The sequence below is a fragment of the Sciurus carolinensis genome, chromosome 4 (genome assembly GCF_902686445.1).
Source record: "Sciurus carolinensis chromosome 4, mSciCar1.2, whole genome shotgun sequence".
Classification (NCBI taxonomy): domain Eukaryota; kingdom Metazoa; phylum Chordata; class Mammalia; order Rodentia; family Sciuridae; genus Sciurus; species Sciurus carolinensis.
In genome coordinates this window covers 37,569,221-37,590,838 of record NC_062216.1, presented here as the reverse complement: position 1 = coordinate 37,590,838, position 21,618 = coordinate 37,569,221, and the positions used below count along the sequence as shown (strand labels likewise).

General features: G+C 43.0%; 1 protein-coding gene across 2 annotated transcripts in view; it reads left to right on the top strand.

Moving 5' to 3' along the window:
* The first annotated feature begins 301 nt into the window (after positions 1 to 301).
* The window catches only part of Acsl1 (acyl-CoA synthetase long chain family member 1), a 60,981-nt gene continuing 39,664 nt past the window's right edge, over positions 302 to 21,618 (top strand). For both annotated transcript variants that reach the window (XM_047548904.1, XM_047548903.1), the window contains exons 1-2: positions 302 to 457; positions 19,569 to 19,795. In XM_047548904.1, coding sequence (XP_047404860.1) covers positions 19,601 to 19,795 — 195 coding nt within the window. In that variant the 5' untranslated portion in view covers positions 302 to 457; positions 19,569 to 19,600. The remainder of the gene's footprint in view (positions 458 to 19,568; positions 19,796 to 21,618) is intronic.

Sequence of the window (21,618 nt, the reverse complement as noted above, 5' to 3'; positions counted from 1 at the left end):
AGCAGAACCCCGGGACCGACAAGAAGTCAGTGGGGCAGGTGGCAGGGCGTGCAAGGTGCAAAAGGACGTCTTCCACCTCAAGGCATCACAGACCTCGCGGTTTCCGGGCCTTTGGGGCTGAGGCACTACAATTTACCCTTTGCCCTTTCTCAGAGTCATTGTGAAACCGGAGGGTAGTTCGGGTGACTTTGCCCGCCACCCGCCAGCAACTCACGAGCCCAGCAGGGGGGCGGGGCCTGCGGGGCGGGGCCTGAAGGACTGGGCAGGACTTGCCGGGTGGGGCGGGGCGGGCGCGGCACGCGCACTTACAGCAGCCTGGCTCTGCCGCGGCAGCCGAGGGGGCGCAGCCAGTGGGCAGTGGCGGTGGTGACTCTTTAAATAGCACCAGGACCCGGCGCTGAGCTGGGAGTGGACTGCAGTGACAGCCGCCGGCGGAGCGGCCGGGCTAGCGGAGGAGGTGAGTGCGCCTGCCGCGCGGGGCCGCGGCTGCTCCCGCTGCGGTGCCGGGTCTCGGCGGAGGCGCGGGGCTGAGGTTGCACAGCCCGGCCGATCCTCGGAGGCGGTGGGCGGCGGGGACTCGAGAACAGCTCGAGGCTCCCGGGGACGTTCCTCTTTTCCGGTCTCTGCTCTGCGGCCTCGCTTCCCTGGGCAGCCGGAGCTTCCAGGCCGCCCCAGTCGGTGCTGCTTCCTGTGCTTGAGCCGGGGTTGCCTGCTCGCCGCTTCCCGCTGGCGGCGCGGCCGCGGGGCTGGTGCACGGCGGATCCGAGGGACGCGCGCCGCGGGACCGGCCCCTTGTTGGCGTGGCGCCGGGGACCGGCCTGGCCCGGCCCGCAGCAGGAGGCCGAGCCCAGGTGCGAGGAGGTGGTCCTACCAGACCCGGAACGGAGTTCTCTCGGCTCCGGGCATCCCTCTTGCCCCAGGGGCAGGGTCTGTAGGGCGCGCTCAGACCGCGCGTGGAGCTAGACTACGGTGCCTTGGTGCGACGATGGCCCCTGCGCTGAACGCTCGCAGGAGGGTCAGAGGCAGCACCAAAAGCCGGTTGCCATATGTAGAAATTCTCGCGGTGTCTCCAGAGGAGCGTTCACAGCCCCTGCACATAGCCGTGATAGAATCATTGATTTGAGGCACTCTGGCCATTTTTTGCAATTGGGCAACGAAGATCATCCGTATCACTTTGTAGCGTTGAGGGCCAGCGTTGGTAGATGACTTGAATAAAGACGTGGATTAGAATCTAGAGACAGACTCCAGCTAATCAGCGTTGAATGTCAGGGCTTGCAAACCCTATCCCCACTCCACCCAAGCTCAAGGTTATGGAGCCTAATTAAGTATAGCCATTACAAAAGTGCCCTTCCAGTGCCCTGGTTAAGACTTTTAAGCTGCCTCTTGATGCTTTAGTATCCAAAGTATTCCCACTATCTATCAGTACCTTTTAGTTATTGAACTTTGATTAATGTGAGAGAAACTGGTTCAATTGCATAGTTTCTGACACACCTTTCACAACTTAACCTGTAATTATCCCAAAGAAAACAAGTATTGACTTAACACAAACAAACAAACAAAACAAACAAAAACTTCTGGTTGATTCTATTTCTTTTCAGGTAAACATGGCAGGTTATATTTGCCCAAAACTTAGTTTGAGTTAATGATCCTGAGTGCGTGGGTTTGAGAAGGTAAAGCTAAAAAGAACCCATCAGTCTGGAGCAAGACAGGGCAGTGTGATACAGTGGAAAACAGGACCAGGTCTTGTGAGATATTCCTTCTTGTTTGGGCTCAACTGGGAAAATCCCTTCCTAGCCTGAAAACGACTCCTCATTCATGAAAAGACTGCATTAGACTAAAATTTTTCATGAGCTAAAATTCTGTGTCTGGAAAAGGAAAACCTCCCCTCTCAAAACAATGTGGGCATATTGAAAACCTCTGTTTTCTAAATTTACTGTAAATATAGAAGACTTTTAAAAATCACCCTTCCCCCATAATTATAAGCATTTGACATATTTCCTTCCTGTCTCTGTTATTCATATTTTGGTAGTAATTTTATTATTATTGTAGGCAGCCTGACTCAAAACAAATCTCTGGGCTTTTTAATTTTTGACATTTAAGAGGTGACATGTGACAGATGCAGGTAGGGACAGGCCATCTATTTATACCATAATGGTAGAGTTTTCATAGCTACCTCTTTGCTTCTGAGTCAAGTCCAGGATAACTCAAAGTATATCAGCATGCTACAGTGTTGTACTTATGCCTAAGTCTTACAACATCTTTAGTTTTGGTGTGACAGTGTTGTGGAATATGGCTATGTGTTTAGGGAAAGAGCCTGGGAAAAGATCCAGTTCATTTACAGCTGGAGATTTCTGTCTCCTAGATTTGCTTTCTGGAAAGAGGAATAGGAATACTAGTAATTTCTAAGTGTTTACACTCATAACTTCAAAGGACTATTAGTTTTCAAGATCAGTTGAATTTATTGAATCATCTTGTCATTTAAAATAGATGCCCATTATTCCTTTGCATTCACTGTCTCATAACCAAAATCTGTTAGTTTATAATCCATTAGTAATTTTATGGACAGTCTTGTTTGGAAGATGCAATGTGCAAAGCTCCTGTGCTACAGAATAGAAAAGAATTTCCTTTAAGGCAGTTCAAAGCTGCTGACATCCTAAAGACTTTAAGTCATACTCTCCAACAGGCAGGGGTCAGCCCGGAGATAAATTAAGATGTCAGAATTTTTATTGAGGGTCATCAGTCCAGTTTAAACAAATACATGAGGGTCGTTAAAATATATTTGACACTGATGTCTGAAGAAGAATTTTCAGTGAACAGAGCTGATCTGAGGTACATGTTAGTACTTCCAGGGGCTTCTGAGAACTTTAAAGCCTTGAAATAGCAGCTCAACTTTATGAACTAAAGGCAGAGGCAGTTTTACTAGTGTTTGTGAGCGCAGCTCTGAGATTGTCGTCTTGTAAAATGCTGAATGTCAACTCCTAAGGGATTTTAGTTTGTTTAATCCTAGTGTGATACGTGTGATACGTAGTAGCAGAAGGGAAAGTCATGGTATAGTGAGTTGTGTTAATGTTTCCCTGTTCTTGACATCCTGTCATTTACCGGTTATTAACTGTGTTGGAGACAACACAGTGTTCAGCCGGTTGTAACCTTAGAGGAACCAAGAAGTGGAGGATGAAGTAGAATGGCTTTTTCCTTGATGTGTGACTGGCTAGAAGGATGTCACCCTTGGACAGAAACTCACCTGGAGGTGGGAAAAGGCTCTGTGCCCTTGTGACATCTACCTCCAAATGTAATTACTGATTCCTAAATCTTTGATTTCAATATTGGTGTCGTGGGTGTTTTCTTCAAGCATTATTTGCTTGTCCTCAAGTTTCAAATAAAAACTTTGAAATTTTTCTAATATCTAAATCAAAACCATTTGCCCCCTCCCAGGTTGTATTTTTTTTCTTATTATAAAAGTAATGTATGCTTATGATAGAAATTTGGGGAAATACAAAAAAAAATAAAGGTCTTCCAGAGATTAAGTACTATTATAACACTTTGGTGTATTTTCTCTCTTTTTATTTCCTTTACAAATTAAAAAAAATTAAAGCATACATTGTTAATTGAAGACAAAAAATTTGGCAATTCAATTTTAATCACCCAAATTATATTGTGAACTTTTCCTTTATGTTATTATGTATTTTTTAAAAAATGAGTTTTAAAGATGACAGCATTATGTACTTTATGAAATATGCTTTATTTACTTCTCCTTGTTGGATATTGAGGAATAACTACTTCAAAGCAGTTTACCAAGATTCATTAGTTTTTGTTTTTTTAATTAAGGCAGGTTCTGCTTTAAATCTCTTGAAATTGACAATGATTTGAAAATTGATTTTATTAGTGTATGGGTTTTTATGGACTTTTGGGTTCTAATGAAAAGTTGTTGAAATAAGGATTTCATGGTTTGGAAAGATAAATTGAAAGAAGTTGGGGCAACAGAGTAGAAGATGGGGGTTGCCTTTTAGACCATTTCCTTATTCTGGGTGGGACTTCTGATGAATGTCTTATCTGTCCATTTGCACCGTTTTGGCTGCTGTAGAAATTGGCACTTTCCCCTGAGGTTTGTTGTGGAAGAAATATTCAATATCCATTAAGTTAGAAAGTCCTAAATGTCATTTATTAAACAGAAGCAAGAGAAAGTTGCAGTAGAGACTAGTTTCTCTCTCAAGGCACAGCTGTCCACTGTGAAGCAGGGCTCTGGCAGCTACAGGAGTGGTAGCTGCAGCCTGAACAGGGACAGGCTTAGGGATCACAGAGGTGATTGATGATAGCGACTCACAGGTCAAGGCACTGTTCTTGGTGCTTCAGATATGTTAACTCATTAGTCCCCCAATGACTTTGTAAGGTAGGTCCCATTCTTTCTTATCCATACTTTACAAAAGTCAATGTTCAGAGGTCAAGTTGACCACTCCAGCATTTGAACCTAGACAGTCTGACTTCAGGGCCTCTGCCCTAGTTGCTTGGCTCTGCTGACCTCTAGAACTAGAAGGATTCTCAGTGCAGCAGATGCTGGAAAGTTCCAGGTTATTCAGCTGGTGGCAAAAGAGGACTGTGCTGAGTCTCCTCCTCCTGTGTCATTGCTCCTTGATTTTTCTCCATCTCGTTTACAGTCTGCCATGAATTTTCCCTTTGTGTCACCAGAGTACTGAAAGAGACAACAAATTTTGATTCAGCTTGGTTCGGTGCATGACACTATCATTTGCTATATGGTAATGACTTTTTAGAAATTGAAAAAGTAAAAGGCTTTGCCTGCCCTTGAACTTGGTCTTGGAAGCCTGGAGGGCAGTCAGGACACATGATTAATGCAATCAGGTGTGCAGGAGGAATAGAGCACCTTCCAGATGTGCACAGGGACCCGGGCTTAGCACAGGTGGTGGAACAGTGCTTTCTATGTAGGAGGTTGACCTTTCCATGACACATAGGTTTGCTTTCTGCTGCATTTCTTGGAGTCCTTTTACCAGAAACAGACCTCCACATGTTCTAGATCATGTTAAAAACTTGTAACGGACAAGAGATTAGAATTGTGAATTTGGGGGGGAGGGTTTGAAGGCAAAGTAGCATCGCTAGTGATTATGAGTCTCTTTTTCCCAGTGAAATTGTAGGTGGCACTTCAAGACGTAAACTAAATAAGAATAAAGCCACCCTGGTTGAAGTGGGGAGGCTGGGTATGGGTAGAATCACAGATCACACAAATATGGTTGTATCTTCTGTCTCCCTTGCTGCCTTGGAGGCTCTGCAGGACAACCCCAAGCTCTGAAGCAGCCCAACTCACTCATCTTTCTGAAGTAGTAATTGTGCTGCAGGGAGAAGAGGTGACTCAGCCAAGGTTACACAACCTGCCTTCGCCTCTGGACATGACACACACATGGAGTTTTGTTCCTGGGCCCTGTGCCTATTTGAGAAATGGCTGGCCCTCACTGCTGTCCTTGACTTATGTTCTGAAATCCCATCAAGTCACAGGTTCCGCTTATTCTAGCCCATTCTCTGTACAATATTGCCCAATACACACACACTTTTCTTCCTTTCGTTCTCAGCATCACCAGGTCAGTTAACCTCTGAAGATGGTGCTGGTCTAATCTGGAGCCTGTCACCCCTGGATTAGACAGTAAAAGCCTTTAGTTAAAGGTGGCCGGAGGGAGGGTGACTACTCTTTCTGGAGCAGAGCTCTGGCTATATCCCTCTGGAGCAGAACTGTCAGGGTGCCTTTCTGTAAGTCCCCAAATTTTATTTAGCTTTTCTGTTCTGGGACTTCTATAGCTTGGCTCCAACCTGCTGTTTTCCCTACCTCTCCCAAACCATCACATGCTGTGATTTATAGAAGACACGCTGGTGGCACCGGGCTGAAGGGTCTGTGCCCCAAGACTGTATGGGGCTGTCTAGGTGCCCCGCTGGCCATCCTGTGTCCTGGAAGAGCCTCTGGGCCCCACGTGCCCACCTTGGCCCATGTGGAATGCATTCCTCATCCCAACCTTATTGCTCAGAGCCCTGTTCTTCAGAGACTCTTCTCATGCTCCATCACTCACTGAAACCTGAGGCTCAATGACATTCATGCAGCCAGAATGCACCAGCAGCCATGCTGGTAGTGAAGATGTTGAAGTACTCCTGTGCTAGTTAGAAAACTGCTGAGCGGGGTGCTGCACCCCTAATTCAGAAACCAATTAGGGCTCATCCACTGCCCGGAGAGCTTCTGACCTCTGGTCTGGCGCAGTGGCCTGAGTCTTTCCTGATTGGTTGATGTCTGGCCATGTTGGTTATTAAATATTTTGAATAGCATCCCTGCCTCTATCCTTCATGTGTCTTTTCATGTGTGTGGACCTTGCTTCTTCACATAGACACCTCAGCCACACTCTAAGCCTAGAGCATGTAGGAGACCTAGTCATTGTCATTTCTGTGTTTTCAGCAACTTCTAACATAGCACCTTACTGCTCCTAAGGACGTCATATTATCTGATGTTTGATTGAGCCTAGGAGACATTCGGAGGGCCCCACAGAAATGGCCCCTGACAAGAATACGTGTTTTTTTGTTTTTTTTTTGTCATATAAGGTTACAGGTTTGTCTATTCTGTGCATAACTTAGATCTTATAGTTAAGATCAAGGAACTGAAAAATCTCAAGACCAAAACCTATGTCTTCATTGGGGTGAACTTTGTGTTTAGGAATACATCTGAGGGATTTATTTCTGTTTTGTTTCAGTTATGTTAGACGCAGGTGGCTGCGGGCTTTGCAGGATGTGGGAGGGGAGATTAGTGTCAAATTCTAGATAATCTTACATAACTGTACTATAGTCTTCATTTACCTGGTATTCCTATTTTAAAACTGTACCTTGTTTCTATGCCACCAGTGAAATGGTCAAATAGCTCTTTGTTCCCTCTGTAGGACAGTCACGCACATTGTGCCTTAGGCAGTCTTCTGAGGTGTTCCAGCATGTGGAGTGGGCGGGGACCTAGTCTGCACAGTAGTCCAGCCCAGCACTTATGAAGCATGGAACAGAAGTCCAGAGGGTGCAGCTGAGCAGCCCTACCTCGTAGATTAGCCTGTAACACTGCACAGTCTATGTTTTCCTCTCCTTTCTCTCTTGCTGGTGATGGCAAGACCTCTCTAGACTCAGGCAAGGGGAAGATCCTCAGCCTTGGGGTAGGATCTGATGCTGTGGGATAACCAGGACAGACCTCCTTAGATGAGGCCAATCTCTGAGTCCCGTGTGGCCCCATTGCTTAGATTCTTCTTCCTCCGGAACAGCTATCCCAGTCCATTTGACTCCTTCAAAATGACTAGTGAGAGTCACCAGCACGGTTGCCCTCTCCAGAATGTCTCTTTTGGTCACCGGCTGATGCTGAATCTTTGTCTCACCCCTAGATGTGAGTTCTTTTGACAGACTCAGTGGTTTTGCCTCTCAGATGTGGCAGAGCTGCAGTTAGCAGTTTTGTATAGAGTTGCTCATAGGAGGAAACTGACAGTGACTCCATCCAGGCAGGTGATCAACAGAAGCCTGACAGATAGTTCTCAACATGGGGCACACTCACTCTGCAGAGGCAGCCAGACCACCAATTAGGGTACAGGATGGAAATATTAGAACTTCCATAGATATTTCTTTCTTTTTTTTTTTTTTTACTTCATTTAATTTCTTACTTGCTTTACAATATTCAGAAAATATTTGGGGACTGTACATATACAGGTTATGGAAACTATTTAAATATCAGGGATGCTTGTATTTATTAATAATTGGATTGTGTTATCACAAGTTTAAAGAAATGGAAAGTTCAATCTTTTTCTACCAGCAACATGGCAAGAGACCTCTGAATGCCAATTTTACAAAGAAGATGACTCAATGTGTGGGGTTTAGAAACTGAAACTCCTCTCTAGAAACTAGGTTGTGATCCATGTTAGAATGAGTCTCTGACTTCAGGAGAAAAACCTAACAATGTGGAAACCTCAGTAAGATTGATATTTTCTCTCTCTCTCTCTCTCTCTCTCTCTCTCTCTCTCTCTCTCTCTCTCTCTTTTTCTTTTTCTCTGTTTTATCTCCCAAGACTGGAGCTGTGCTTGGCATATAGTGGATACTTAGTGAATATGTGCAAATGGAATATAAGGACCTTTTACATGCTTGACAATTAAATATCATTCTGGGTTAACTGCTTTAAATCAGTGTTTAAGTTGGTCTCCTTTGTTTAAACCTTTGGGGGCAGTTGGCAGGATACCATACATGTGCCAGTCTTACTGTTACACAAATGATTTTCTGAACTGTAAATTCATAGAACTGTCGGACCTCAGAAGTATCATCTGAATGACAGTATGTTTGAGATTGCTTTTAAAAACTTTTTTAAAAACATGGATATAATGAAACCATTTTAACAAAATGTTGATTTTGATCAAATAAGAAGCACGGATAATGGATACATGGTAGTTTTATTGTACTTTGGCTACTATTGAATAAGACTTGGAACTTTTCAGAATAAAAATTGAAACAAAGCCTAAAAGGAATATAGAGACCCAAAGCTAATGTCACCTATTCAGAGCAGGTCATGACCAAACAGAACAATCTTTTCTCCTCTCCTCCCTCTCCTCTCTCTCCTCTCTCTTCTTTCTCTGTGTTATTATTCTATAATCTTATGCAACTTGTTAGATTTGTTTTGCTTTTAGGCTTCCCAGGGCCAGTTACTGCTTCTGATGGTTACCTTAAATCTCTGTGTAATTTTAACTCACATCCTAGTATATTGCCAGTACCTCTCTTATCCCTCCCCATACAATGAGCAAAATCCTGCTTAACCTTTTCTCTGTCTCTCCTGTTGTCCCATTTCCTTAAATGCCCTGTGAGTCCTGAAGAACCTTACCACATACCAACATTCTGTAGATTTCATTTGCTTCTGCTTTTTACCCATAAAGTTTCAAGTTTTCAATTGTGTGACTATTTCAACAAAACTAACACAGGTGCATTAAAGGCAATTGGAAATCATAAGCTAAGGCTTATATATATTATATTGATATTGGTATAATTATTATGTTATAATGTAATCATATTCTTATTATAATAATTATATTAGCATATAATTATATTGCATATTATATGCTGTATTTAAGTTTTCATAGGTGTTCCATATCTGGGACAGCAGGATAAAATGGATTAAAGGAACCACAGTTACCTGTTGAAATCTGTAAATACTGAAAAGTGACTTCTCCAACCTTGAGAGTAGCTGGTCTTTTCTCTCTGGGTAGAAGTCAGTCTTTGTGTTCTGTCTGCTTCTCACACCTGTTCCGCCAAGCCATTTCTCTAGTTCAGGGCTCACTCTGAAACCTTGATCTATTTTAAGAGGTGTAAGTAACCCTACCCAACCTTGTGTCCTGTTCAGCCTCCTTATCCAGGTCACTGGTATTTGATAGCTGCGACCTCTGTGAGCTGCTGGGCTGTGTGGGTTCCTTGAGGACAAGGACTGGGTGTGTTCTCCATCTCCCACACTGGTCTGAGCCCTGGCAGGGACCTGGAGGGATATATAAGCTATACACCCCTCCGCGAGGACCAGCCTCTGTTGACAAGGATGCTGTCCTGGCCTCTGCCTAATGACACTGGCTTCCCCTGCCCACCTCCTTGCTCCTAGCATGGTCTGGCCTTCAAGGGTCTCCCCACCCCCACATGTCTCTGCCTGTTTAGATTTGGCCTGGTTTCACCCTCAGCTCTGAGCCCTGGTCCTGACCTCCAGCCCATACAGTGTGCTTTCTCCCTCCTCCAGGGAGCACCAGGCCCCCAGCATTCACTTCTGAGGTTATCGTCCCCCATCTTATATGGGTGGGTTTGCTCTCGTAGGTGTGTTTGTCTCCATTGATATCCTAAACTTGGCAAAGGTGGAGAAAACACTGTCGATGCTTTTTCTTCAAGGCGATGGCCTTCCCTGTGCAAGGGATACTGAGAGTTTTCTTATCCCCTACAATTTTCAGAGGATTATTTGTGTATTTGCAATGAGATCTTTTTTCCAAGGGACAAAGGAAGTTGCTAACCTGGTCAGTGGTGAGCCAGGGCCCAACACAGGACAGAAGGTGAGAGCTTAGATATGTGTTTTCTGGGAGGGGTTTATATCCCATCTGTCATTCTTTAACGAGGACTGGTTACCACCCTAAAGCCTTTGTGGAGCAGGTGGGAAATATAGAAATACAAGAGGAAATTAACTGGACTGACCCAGTTATATCTTATTTACCTTAAGAAATATTTTACGGTTAATACGGTTAATAGTTAATATGACATTTTGTGTGATATATTTGCCACAATTAAAAATTAGGAAAAAGTAAAGCAAACTATAAAGAATTATAAAATAGTAGTAGTAGTAAGAAGTAGTAGAAGGAGGAGGGGGAGACACGTAGTCCTACCACAGAGCATTGATGATTTTAGTTATTGACTGTTTTCTTCTTATGCACTGTTACCTGGGGCTTTCTGGGATCCTGTTGATTTAGTCCTGGCTGTCCTTTGCCTTTTCTTACAGTCTTGGAGATGCTCCTGATGGAAGGGGCATGTAGCTTACCTTGGTTCCCCTGCAGTCTCTTAGCCCCCTGAAGCCCATACAGGCGAGGAAAGGGTCATGATTGTGCATCAGATGGGGCACAGCCAGCACCTGGAATGGGATCTTTTTGCCTTGGAGTCTAGGATTTTCCCCATGTTTCTGTTTTGTTTATTTCCATAGGTGCCACTAGAAAGCACCTGAGAAGACCCCACGACATAGTTCCCTTCTTTGTGGGAAGTTTCTCAAACAAATGGACCTTATTGCCCATTCCCAGCTCCTCAGTGGAAAAGTGTTCCTGCCTAACTGTGGTCCAGCCCAGGCTATCATGAAAGGACATGGTATCTCCTCTCTGACTAGTTGCTCTTCCTCCTCTCAATGGGGCCTCTTATTTCAGGGTTTCCTTTGTGGCTTACCCCTGTCCAGTAAGGTGAAGGATCTGTTCTCCTGGATTGTTTTAGTGACAAAAGGAATTTTCTTTCTCTAGCTATTATAGTCACAGACTAGTCATCTTGCCTAACATCTTAGACCATGGTGTCATGTCCTTCAACATGTGGTTGTATAGACATAATGAGGTTTCTTCCCTATGCCAGACGTCAGCTGAAATGACATGCCCTATTCATTCCAGTTGGTGAGTGGGAAGTCTCCAGAAGCTCTTCTTGTCTTGCTTCTTGCAGAGGAGCTGGGCCAACCCATTGAACATGTCTTATCTCTAGCCACTGAAGCTGGGCTGAGACTGGCTCCTCTGTCCAGGCCCAGTCCTTCTCCAACTCTTGTCAGTAAACTTCCCTGCCTTGCCATGATATTTAGACAGAAATCATGGAGTAGTGTTAAATCAGTATTTGAAGGCAAATGGAAGAAACTTCCTTCTCTTAGGAATTTTTTTGAATGGAAGCTTTCCCTCATAAATGCATCTCCTAGAAATCTAACCTTGCTGTCCTGCACAAAGGCTTTCACATGACTTGGATATCTTCGTCAGGCATGTCCAAATGATAATTATCATTCTCCCAGGTGGAAGTCCATGAAAGTCTTCTTTGTATCTATCTGCGTGTAAAGAGAGGAGGGAGGGGAGCTATATGGTTTGTTTGTTTAGTTATTTATGGCTCTGGAGCATGTTGGGCAGGTCCTATTGCCAGCATTCCTTACATCTGGGAGAGCCACCCACCCAGCACTCTCAGTGTTTTGGAAGCAGTCTCCTTTCCAGAGCCTCACATGGCACTCCTGGTCCTGTGCTAGAAGAAACATGGCCTTGCTTGCTGCCTTGGAACAAAACTCACTCACAGACTTGGCCAGCTCTGTGTGACTCTCCGGGTTCGAGTGCTTCTGGCCTTTGCTTTTCTACCTAAGAAAGGTGCTAGTGGGAGCTCTTCCCCTCCCTATGAAAAGCCTTGATTTGTTTTAAGCTAATCAGCAGTCACATGTCTAAATGTGTGTCTAAATGTCTTTAAGGAGAAGAGGACCCTGCTAGCCTCTTAGTGTTGACAGAGTTCTTGGGATGGCATTATACATAAGCAAAGCAATTTGAGAAACATGAAACATCGTGGTACTGGGGCAAGAGAATACTTTCATGCAGGCTTTAAATCATTGTCTTGCTAGCTGCCCCTGCCCCAACCCACCACCCAGGAAATGCTATTTACTCTTTTCTAGTATGTGGACTCACAGCAATTCTGGGGGGTGGGAGGGGCAGGGAAGGAGAATACTGAAATTTGGAAATGCTTTGAGGGTCCCCTTCCTCTTTGGAGAATCACTGTTCTATAAATACATCCTTTAGTGGCATAAAGTAGAGAAATGGTCAGAATCACAGAGGGCCACTCATGACTCAGTAAATATTCCTCAAGTCCCTGTTTGGGGCTAGGCACTGTGTTAAGGCCGATGGCAGGAAAGCAGAGAAGCAGCTAGAGTTACTGAGTGTCACCCACCATCAGCATAAAACAGGAGGTGCTAAGTATCATACAAGGGTTGCGAATAAAGTGTTGCTAGAATTCAGAGGAAGGACTAATTGCTTTTCTCTGAGGGAAGTGTGTAAGAATTTGTTAAAGAAAGTGACCTCTGGCCTCTGGGCTGGGGCTGTAGCTCAGTGGCCTGAGCACTTGCCTAGCATGTGTGAGGCACTAGGTTCAATCCTTAGTACCACATAAAAATAAATAAAACAAGAGGCATGCTGTCCATCGGCAACTACAAAAATAATTTAAAAAAAGAAAAAAAAAGTGACCTCTGACCTGTTTGGGTTGGATTCAAGCATTACAAAATGGATCAGGGATGGATTGTAGGTGAAGGGGGCAGAGGGGGAGGGGGAATGCAGGAGAGCCAGGTTTGGGAGAAGAAGGACGGTAGGGGCACCAAGGACAGGAGAGCCAAGGAAGAGCAGAGGTGCATGCACGTTGGCACCCGCCCTGTAGCAGTGTTGTCGGGGCCCCTGCAGGGTAGCCCCTCTGGCCTGGAGGAGCAGAAGAGACACTTTCTTTTTACACAGGAAGGAAGGCCCCTGAAATGTCCGACTGGTAGATCACAAACCACCTTCCTGTCCACCCCTTCCCATTTTCTAAGACTACACTCATCCTTTGAGGGCCAGCTGGTCACATACTTCCTCCACGTAGCTGGGGTGGAAAGTGAATGCTCCCTTGCAAGATTTCTTCTGCACTAACTGCTACCTTGCTATGCACTCTTTTATCTGTGTATTAAATGTTCTACTTACAAGCTTCCAGAATGGGTCTGCCAATTTTATTCAGTTTGTACTCACATCTCCATGTGAAATAATTCATAGACCCCAATATAAGAGAAGGGTTCCTCAAAATACTTTATCAGCCTTAATATTAAAGTCTTACCAAAGTGCTCATATTACGGGGTGCACTGTCAGCTTCTTTCTTTGAACAGCATCAGGTAGAGAAAGTAGCTTGTCCTGAAACCGTATCAGCCAATCCTAGTCTTGGGTCCTTGTAGAGGTTTAAAAAAAAAAAAAATCACTGAATTAGACTCTTCCTAAGACAAAGAAATATAAAACTAGTAGGGTAATTAGTTCTTGGGATTTGAACATACAAAGACAAGAGTTGGATATTGTTATAAAATCTTTTAAAAAAAATAGTTTAAATAATGAAGCATGAGTTTTAGGTATGTAATTGTGGATCTACAGGACAAAATTCTGTCCTCTCCTACTATTTAAATAAGTTCTTGTGACTTGGGAGAGGTTTTTTTTCAGTAATAGGTACATACATGATTTCAGAAAATGCTTCAACCTAATTTAAATGAAAGAGAAATATGTGATGCGTCACACAGAAAACAGATGCCTCAGAAAGTGACGTTAAAGATACCTAAGACCTTATTTGAACATTCATGTTTAAAGAATTTGAATAAAATATTAATGGAATGTGAATTAAAAAAAAAAAAAAAACTATTTCCGAAGTAATTTGTCAGGTGACTTAAATGTCTATGGAGCTGAATGAATATGGAAGCTACCATAAGTAAATATTTGGATATTTCATCTACATCTCTAAAAATGTTTCTTTTCAAGTTGGACATGTCGCATTTGGGATCTTTTATTTTGGCAGGGGCACATATAATAGTTGTTACCTGTGGCCAGTATGAATGGGAAAGGTATGACCCTTATCTTATTTGTTAGAAAAAAATAACATTGTATTATGCTTGTGTTTGAAAGTGGTGTGTCCCATTCTTTCTCTGATGACTTTAGGAGGGGTGAGTAGCAAGTGATGTGAGCGTTGAAGTATTCAACTTGACTTGAAAAGTTCATGAAATCAAGTCTGTGAAAACAGGGCTGCCTTTGTTTGCTTTGTTCCTCCTTTTTTAATCTTCATGGAAATTGAATTGGTAATCCATTGAATCCCTTTAATGAAAATTAAAAACCCACTGGTTTAAGGTTTATTGTACTTAGTTGAGAAGAAAAGCCCCAAGGCAGTGGATGGGAATAATTAATTCTCTGTGGAACTACAAGCTTCTTTTTTTCTTTTTTTATAACATTTTCCATTCTTTTTATTTATTTTTTAATGTTTTAGTTGTTGATGGATCTTTATTTTATTCATTTATTTATATGCAGTGCGGAGAATCGAACCCAGTACCTCACACATGCTAGGCAAGTTCTCTACCACTGAGCCACAACCCAGCCCTACAAGCTTATTGGTGCATGGGGTCTCAAAGTTACCCAAATACTCGTTCTCCTTCTAATAATGGGGGCAGCAGTACCACGGCAGCGTTCCCTATGTGGCATGGGTTTGGACAGTGACCTCTGCCTTCCTCTCTAACTGGGAGATGCTGGCATCTCTCTAGAGCTTCAGTGCCTCCCTCTCTCTAAGGACAGCCTGACTGCTCTTTTGGTTCAGGAGGTGGTGACTTAAACAAATCTAGCTTTAGGTGACTTGCCAGCTGGGGTGAAGGAGCAAGAATCCAACAGTTCTGGAGTGGCAAATTGAAAGACCAGCAAATGGCCTGGCTGCTGCTCTCTTGTTCCTCCCAGAGGCCCAAGCTCTGCCCAGCTCGTGTAGGACAAAGGGGGTGCTTTCAGCCTTCTGTAAATAGCCTATTGTACAGAGGAGGAGATGGGGCAAGGAGTGGCAGTATCTTGCCAGCTTGGCTTGCTGCATTAAGGAAAGATGTCAGAATTTCTTAATTTGCTGCTGCCAGGGCAAGATTGCTATTTATGTGGGTTTGTTTCAGGTCTGTTTTCTTAGTGAAATATTCATTCAGACTGCTATTATTCAGCTTGATGAAAGATTGAGGAACTTCAGAAGGAGAGGAACGTTCAGAGCACCTGTTTCAGTTTTTTTTTTTTTGTTTGTTTATAAATGACTGGAAGAAAATAAAATGCTAATGTAAGTAAAAGTCTACGGAATTACAGGAACTGTGTTGTGTGTGTGTCTGTGTGTGTGTGCATTAGTGTGTCCATGTGTGTCCTTGAAGAGTGATGCCCTTGTGAGTCTACCTCTGGCTCCGAGTCACTTTCTTCATAATACAAACTCTGGTTGGAGGTGAACCTTTGTGTACAGTGGGCCATGAATGCATATGCGCAGAGAGGCCAGGGTGATAGAGCAAGTGCTGGCACTTATGTAAGACGTTGGGAGTTTAGGTGGATTTCAGATGTGGATCTCTAGACCATGGAGTGTTCCTGCTGGAAGGACCCTGAGTACCTGTTTTCATGGTTTCTTAACTGGACTGGCTAAAGGGGACTTGCAAACCCTATGTGCAAGGTCATCATGTGGGTGTTCATGGGGTACAGGGTCAGTGGCCCAGCAGAAGTTAGGAATCACTCGCGTAGATTGGATTTAGAGCCAGGTTAGTCTCCTGATCTTGAAGACACCTTGGGGAAGCCTTTTAAGTCTCTGGCCTTATTTTCCTCGTCATCACTGTGCTATTGTGATGTTCCAGTAAGATGCTCCCTCTTTTTCTACCCATGTCTATTCAAAGGTATCCTCTGCTCTAGTTCTTTGTATCTGGGCTTGTGCCAGATTTTCCTGATGATTGTTACCTTCCCTATGATTCTGTAGTTTTAGACTTTATTTTTGAATTACTTTATAGGCAATTCAAAAGACCCAGCTGAGCAAATTCACTTTTTGTAAGTAAGGGGAGGAAGGATGCCCAAGAATAGCTGTAGAGGGAGAAACTAGCTGTCAATAGACTTGTGTGTTCACAACTGAGAAATACTGGCTTCCTAAACCTTTACGCCAGTTGAATCATATTCTTAGCAAATAGCAGCAGGGTGATTTATAAGCCTGGGCTATAAACTTCCTTAGATGACGATATGGAAATTTGCTTTTGAAAGAATAAAAAAAAAAAAAAAACCTCCAACTAGAACACCATTGAAAACAGAGTAGAATCCTTTTGTGAGTTTTAACCATTTATTAGCAAGTACATAAATCAATATTTCTTAGAGACTCAAAGCATGGTGTTTATATTCACATAGAGCACATTAAGACTATTTATTGCCAATCTCATTTTCTTTTTCTTAATAGCAGATAAATAGAAGGGGAAAGATTGTGCTGTCAGTTTCTTGCATGAGAGTTGTTTTTCACATGGCTCAAAATGGGGTATTGTCTTAGTTCTTTATATGTAGTTTTCCATTGTACAGTATTAACCAATTTGCTCATTGAAGTTGGTTTGTAGCTTGTTACCTGACTGCCAACTGAGGGGCATGGCTTAAAAACTCCAATAGTTTATCACTATCACCCACTAAAGGTAGGAATTTGGCTGGATTTAAATGCTTAGTATTACAGATTAATATCTAATAAAATACTCTTACATGTGAGCCATTCAGTCTGCAGTTTTCTGAAGGTTTTTTAAAAAGTTTTTCTTCTCAGACTTAATAATCTTTCTTGTTGATATAGTGCATTCTGTAGCTTGGCTGCTGCTGCTTTAAGTGAACAAATTAATCCCCTGTGTATGACTGTATTTGTGTGGAAAGGAATCATTTGCTCTTCTCACTCAGGGATGGGATTCTATTGGATAGCCCCCATGAATTACTGCAGAAACTTTGGGGAGAGACAAGAGAAGGACCTGGGTGGGGGGTGTAAGGGGTGAATAATTCCTATTCAGATTGAAGGGTGATGAAGACAACTGAAAGGTGGAATGATTTGAGGACAGGGCAGGTTTGCACATTACATTCACAAGGTTGTTGTCTTTGTTGAGTTGCAGTACTGTTTGGACAGTTTGTCTGGAAAGACACTTTTGATGCCTGGCGGACCTTGCTTGTTTAATTTTTTGTCTTCCCTAGTAGATAGCCCATTGAAGGCCACACGTGGCCGCTGGTATAGTCGCCCCAGCTCCCAGTACTGTGCCCTATACAACCTAGGCGCTCAGATGTGCAAAGTGACGGGAATAGCACAATTCCTATGAATTCATCTAGAATAAATCTGTGGTGAATGCACTCTTGGCAATCTGTTTCTTTCTGAGTATGTCTCATGTTGGTTAGGCAAAGCACCCCACTTCCTATTTCATTTCAGTGGTTTAAAAAAAAAATATATATATATATGCCCATTGTCTCCTCTTACTGGGAAGCTAAGCAGAAAGAAAACAGTGTCTGTTTGCAGAACTGGTACTGGCAGCAGCACTCACTGATGCTGGTCCCTGCCCATGGGTGGAGCAATGGGGTGACTCTGCTCCCATCTCCTCATTGGCCCATCCTCCACCCCCTCTTCTCCTGAGAAGTCAAGTATGGATTTTGTCTGCTAGTTACCTTTAGCCCAGTGGGCAGCAGTGTAGGATTCGGCATGTGACTGGTGCCCTGAAAGACCTTGGCAGGCCAGGCAAGCGCCAGCCGAGTGCCTCCAGCCCCCGCCCCACCCCCAGCCTGCTGCCCTTTTCTGTTTCTGCAGTGGTGTGTCACCTAGCAGTCAGCTGTTGGTGACACAGATGGTGAGTGGTTTTGTGAGTGCTGGAGCTTTCTCTCCAGAATTTTGACCTGAAGACATTTGCTTATCTGTTCTTTCTCTCTTGTCATTTAAACCTTGAAATTCCCTCTGCGTGTGTGTGTGCGTGTGTGTGTGTGCGTGCGCGCATGTGTGCACATCTTATCCAGAGCCCTGTTAACCCAAGCATTATATTGGGTCCTATGATATTATCGGTCAGTAAAAGCAATTTGATATTCTGCTACTTTTTGAAAAAATATGTAGTAGTATCGATTTGAATTTATACAGAAGATTTCTATATTTAAGAGAAGAAAACTCTATTCAGTCTTATGACCTAGCTATTTAAAGGAATATATATTAAGTAGCTCACAAGTACCACAGGAACTTAGAGTTTAAGTGTGAACACTTATTGGAATTGCCAGAGAAAAGGCTTTCAATTCATTCACTATTATTTCCTTCCCTTTGCTGCCAATCAGAACAGTTACTCATCAATAGTTTTCCTGCTAGAATTATTCTCATTTATTATCTGTAGTGCACATTTACTTTTTAGACTAATATACATAATACACATTATATATATACATACATGTATATATATAGTCTATAACATTAAATTTGGGGCTTTGACATATATCAAGCTATTCATCTGATTTTCTTCTGTGTGTTTTGACTTCTTAAGTTTGTTTGCAAACAGTAGGCAAGCACTGTTTTTTATTACCATTGTGCCTTCCAGATTAATCACAATGTTGGTCGAGGAAAATAATAGCAATATCTACCATTTTTTGTGCATTTTCTGGGGTATGGCATCATCTTAAGCTATTTATTTGAATCATTTAGTAGTTATGGACATCCAGTGACATAGGTACTATTTTCATCTCCATTTATAGATAAAGAAACTAAGGTACAGAGAGCTAAAGTAGTTTGTCCAAAATCATACAGCTTATAAGCTGAAGAGGCCAGATTTAATCCCAGAACCTTGGATCCTAAATATTAATTTATACCTTTTCTCAAACACTATGTGATAATCTCTTTCTAGATATCTGGTTTAAAGTTTATGGACACTAATTTATTCATTTCTTTTATATATAACATCTTGGGGAATATCAAAGAAAATGATCTAGTCAGAATGGCCATCTGTGAGTTCAGCATCTGTGTGCCACTTTTGTGGTGTGAAGAGTGTTCCAGGAAGGTGAGAGACATTTTGAAATTTGGATCGGTCTGTTTTACCAGTTGAGGAACTTGTTCTGAGACCTGTTGGAACTGACAACTTTAGGTGGTTTGGGCTTGTCTGATCTCTGCACTCATGTTTTGGTAAAGAGAGTGGGGTGTATTTGGTTAGCTGGAAGAGAACAGAGATATAATATCCTGGAAGAAAGTAGATACTTTTGCCACTTACTTGAGCATCTTGTGGTAAGAATTCTTCATAAGTAAAATATTTTTAATGTGGTTAATAAAAGCAAAATAGCACCTTTTTTTTCTTTCTTTTTTAACACAAGATAATGGAGAAATGGAACAGAAACGAATTCCTAATGTGTTTTTAGAAAAATGAAACTTGACAACCGGGGAAAGACCTGGACCACGGGCCATCAGGCTGTGGGCTGAATGCCTTGCTGGGTCACCAGCCACAGCCTCTGGGGATTCTTGTGAGGAGGCCTTTCTCTCTGTAATGAATGTGACATTTTCTCCTCTGACAGAATTCGACCTAGGGAACCACCAACCCAGGACCATGCAAGCTCACGAATTGTTCCGGTATTTTCGAATGCCAGAGCTGGTTGACATCCGGCAGTACGTGCGCACCCTTCCGACCAACACGCTTATGGGCTTTGGAGCATTTGCAGCCATCACCACCTTCTGGTACGCCACGAGGCCCAAGGCCCTGAAGCCACCATGTGACCTCTCCATGCAGTCAGTGGAAGTGGCGGTAAGTCACAGGCCCAGCCCCGCTCCTAACCTTCCCCCACTGCTGGTTAAAGCCACTGAAGATGATATATCAAGATCATAGTCCCATTCGAATATGTGTTCGTAAGGACACTGTGTAAACATAAATGTGCTCAACAAACAAAAGTTGTTGGTAATAGTAAAAAGAGAAGCCACAATACAGGGCAAAGGGACAGAAGAGGTGGTGTAGGTGGGTCATCTCTCCACAGTCACAGAAGAGCATTCCAGAGATCATACTGTGCTTCCAGCCTGGCCTGGGCTCTGTGCAGGCACAGAGAATTCTGCAAGAGTGAAAAGACAGTCTCTGTCCCCACGGGTGATACATTCCAGCAGGGGAGCGTCAAACAAATGTTCCAGGAAGGACAATTTCACTTGTGTAACATCTGTTACTGAGAACTTATCCTCACACTGTCAAAAGGGACACTGGGATTTCACACAACACAGGGCTAGCATAGGGACTTGTCAGAGTAACAGCTGCAGCATTTAGGATACGATGCAAAGAAACAAGAGCATTCGAGAGACACCCAAGCTTGAATTGTTGAGTGCCACAGTTGTATGAGTAGGGCAAACTGAAGGTCATGCCCTCCCAGTCACGAAAATTAAACCAGAATATATGCATTTAGGGGTTAATGGGTGGGCAGGCATGGGGAAAACCTTAAGACCCTTTCAGGAAGATTCTTTCTTAGTGCTTCTGCTCTACCTTCCTTCCCTTCTTCATCTCTTTTCAGGGTTCCTAAAAAACATGAGAGGTTGAAAGGAAGAAGCACCCAGGTTCTAGTGGCACTCTGACCCCTCACCTACTCTTTGCTTTGTGGTTGCTTGCTTTCCTCTCTCTAGGTCAGAATCACTTTTCAGTATTTCTTACTTTCAACACTATGTAGAAGGATGTTGGGAAACACAGGACCCCCTCACTTACTGCTTTTAGATATGGAGGTAGAGTAAAAGGCCCTCCCCATTTCCCTCAGTTGAATGCCAAGGAGGAGCATGTGCACCCTTCCACAGAGAGCCCTGGCTTGCTTATTCATGTTTTGTTATTAGTGAGGTTTTCGTTTTTTGTTTTAGATAAGTTCTTGGATTCATCCATAGGAAATTTTCATATACCAAACTAATCTATGACAGAGCTATACAAACATCGAATGAATGAACTACTGCAGAGAAAAGTTGACTTTAGGCTTTATTCCTATTGAGAAGGTGAAGGTACCTTAATATTTCACCTCAGCTAAGCACATATGAATAAGGAGTAGAATTTAACTTTCCCTAAGAGGTTGGCAAGCGGTTTTAAGCATTCCTCAGTGGCATTGCCATTGCTGTGACAAGGGTATTGGCAACTACACAGGGTAGACGTTTCTAATTTAGCAATAAGTATAAGAAATGCCTGATTCTGAATATGTGAGAACTTGTGTGGGCATTTACAGTGTGGTTTTTAAATTCCAGCTTAGCATAAAGTCATTGTGTCTTATTAAAATAATTATACAAGTTCTCGGTAGAACAATTCAAAACTCCAGATGAGCAGAAAAAAAATTAAAATCTATAATTTTATACAGGCTTCCTGATTTTTCTGTATTCCTGTAGAAGTGGATTTAGCTCTGATTTTCAGAATTCATGGGTCTTAGGAATAGATACTGAACTTGCTTTGCCTTTAAAAAAGTGTGTGTGTGTGTGTGTGTGTGTGTGTGTGTGTGTGTACATATAGATTTAAATTTAAAAGTACTCTGGAGTTTGGGTGCTTACCAAATGTAGATGCTTTGAGCTAGCTGACATTGTTGTATGGACCTCTATGGCCGGGAAAGAGGAGCTTCATTCATT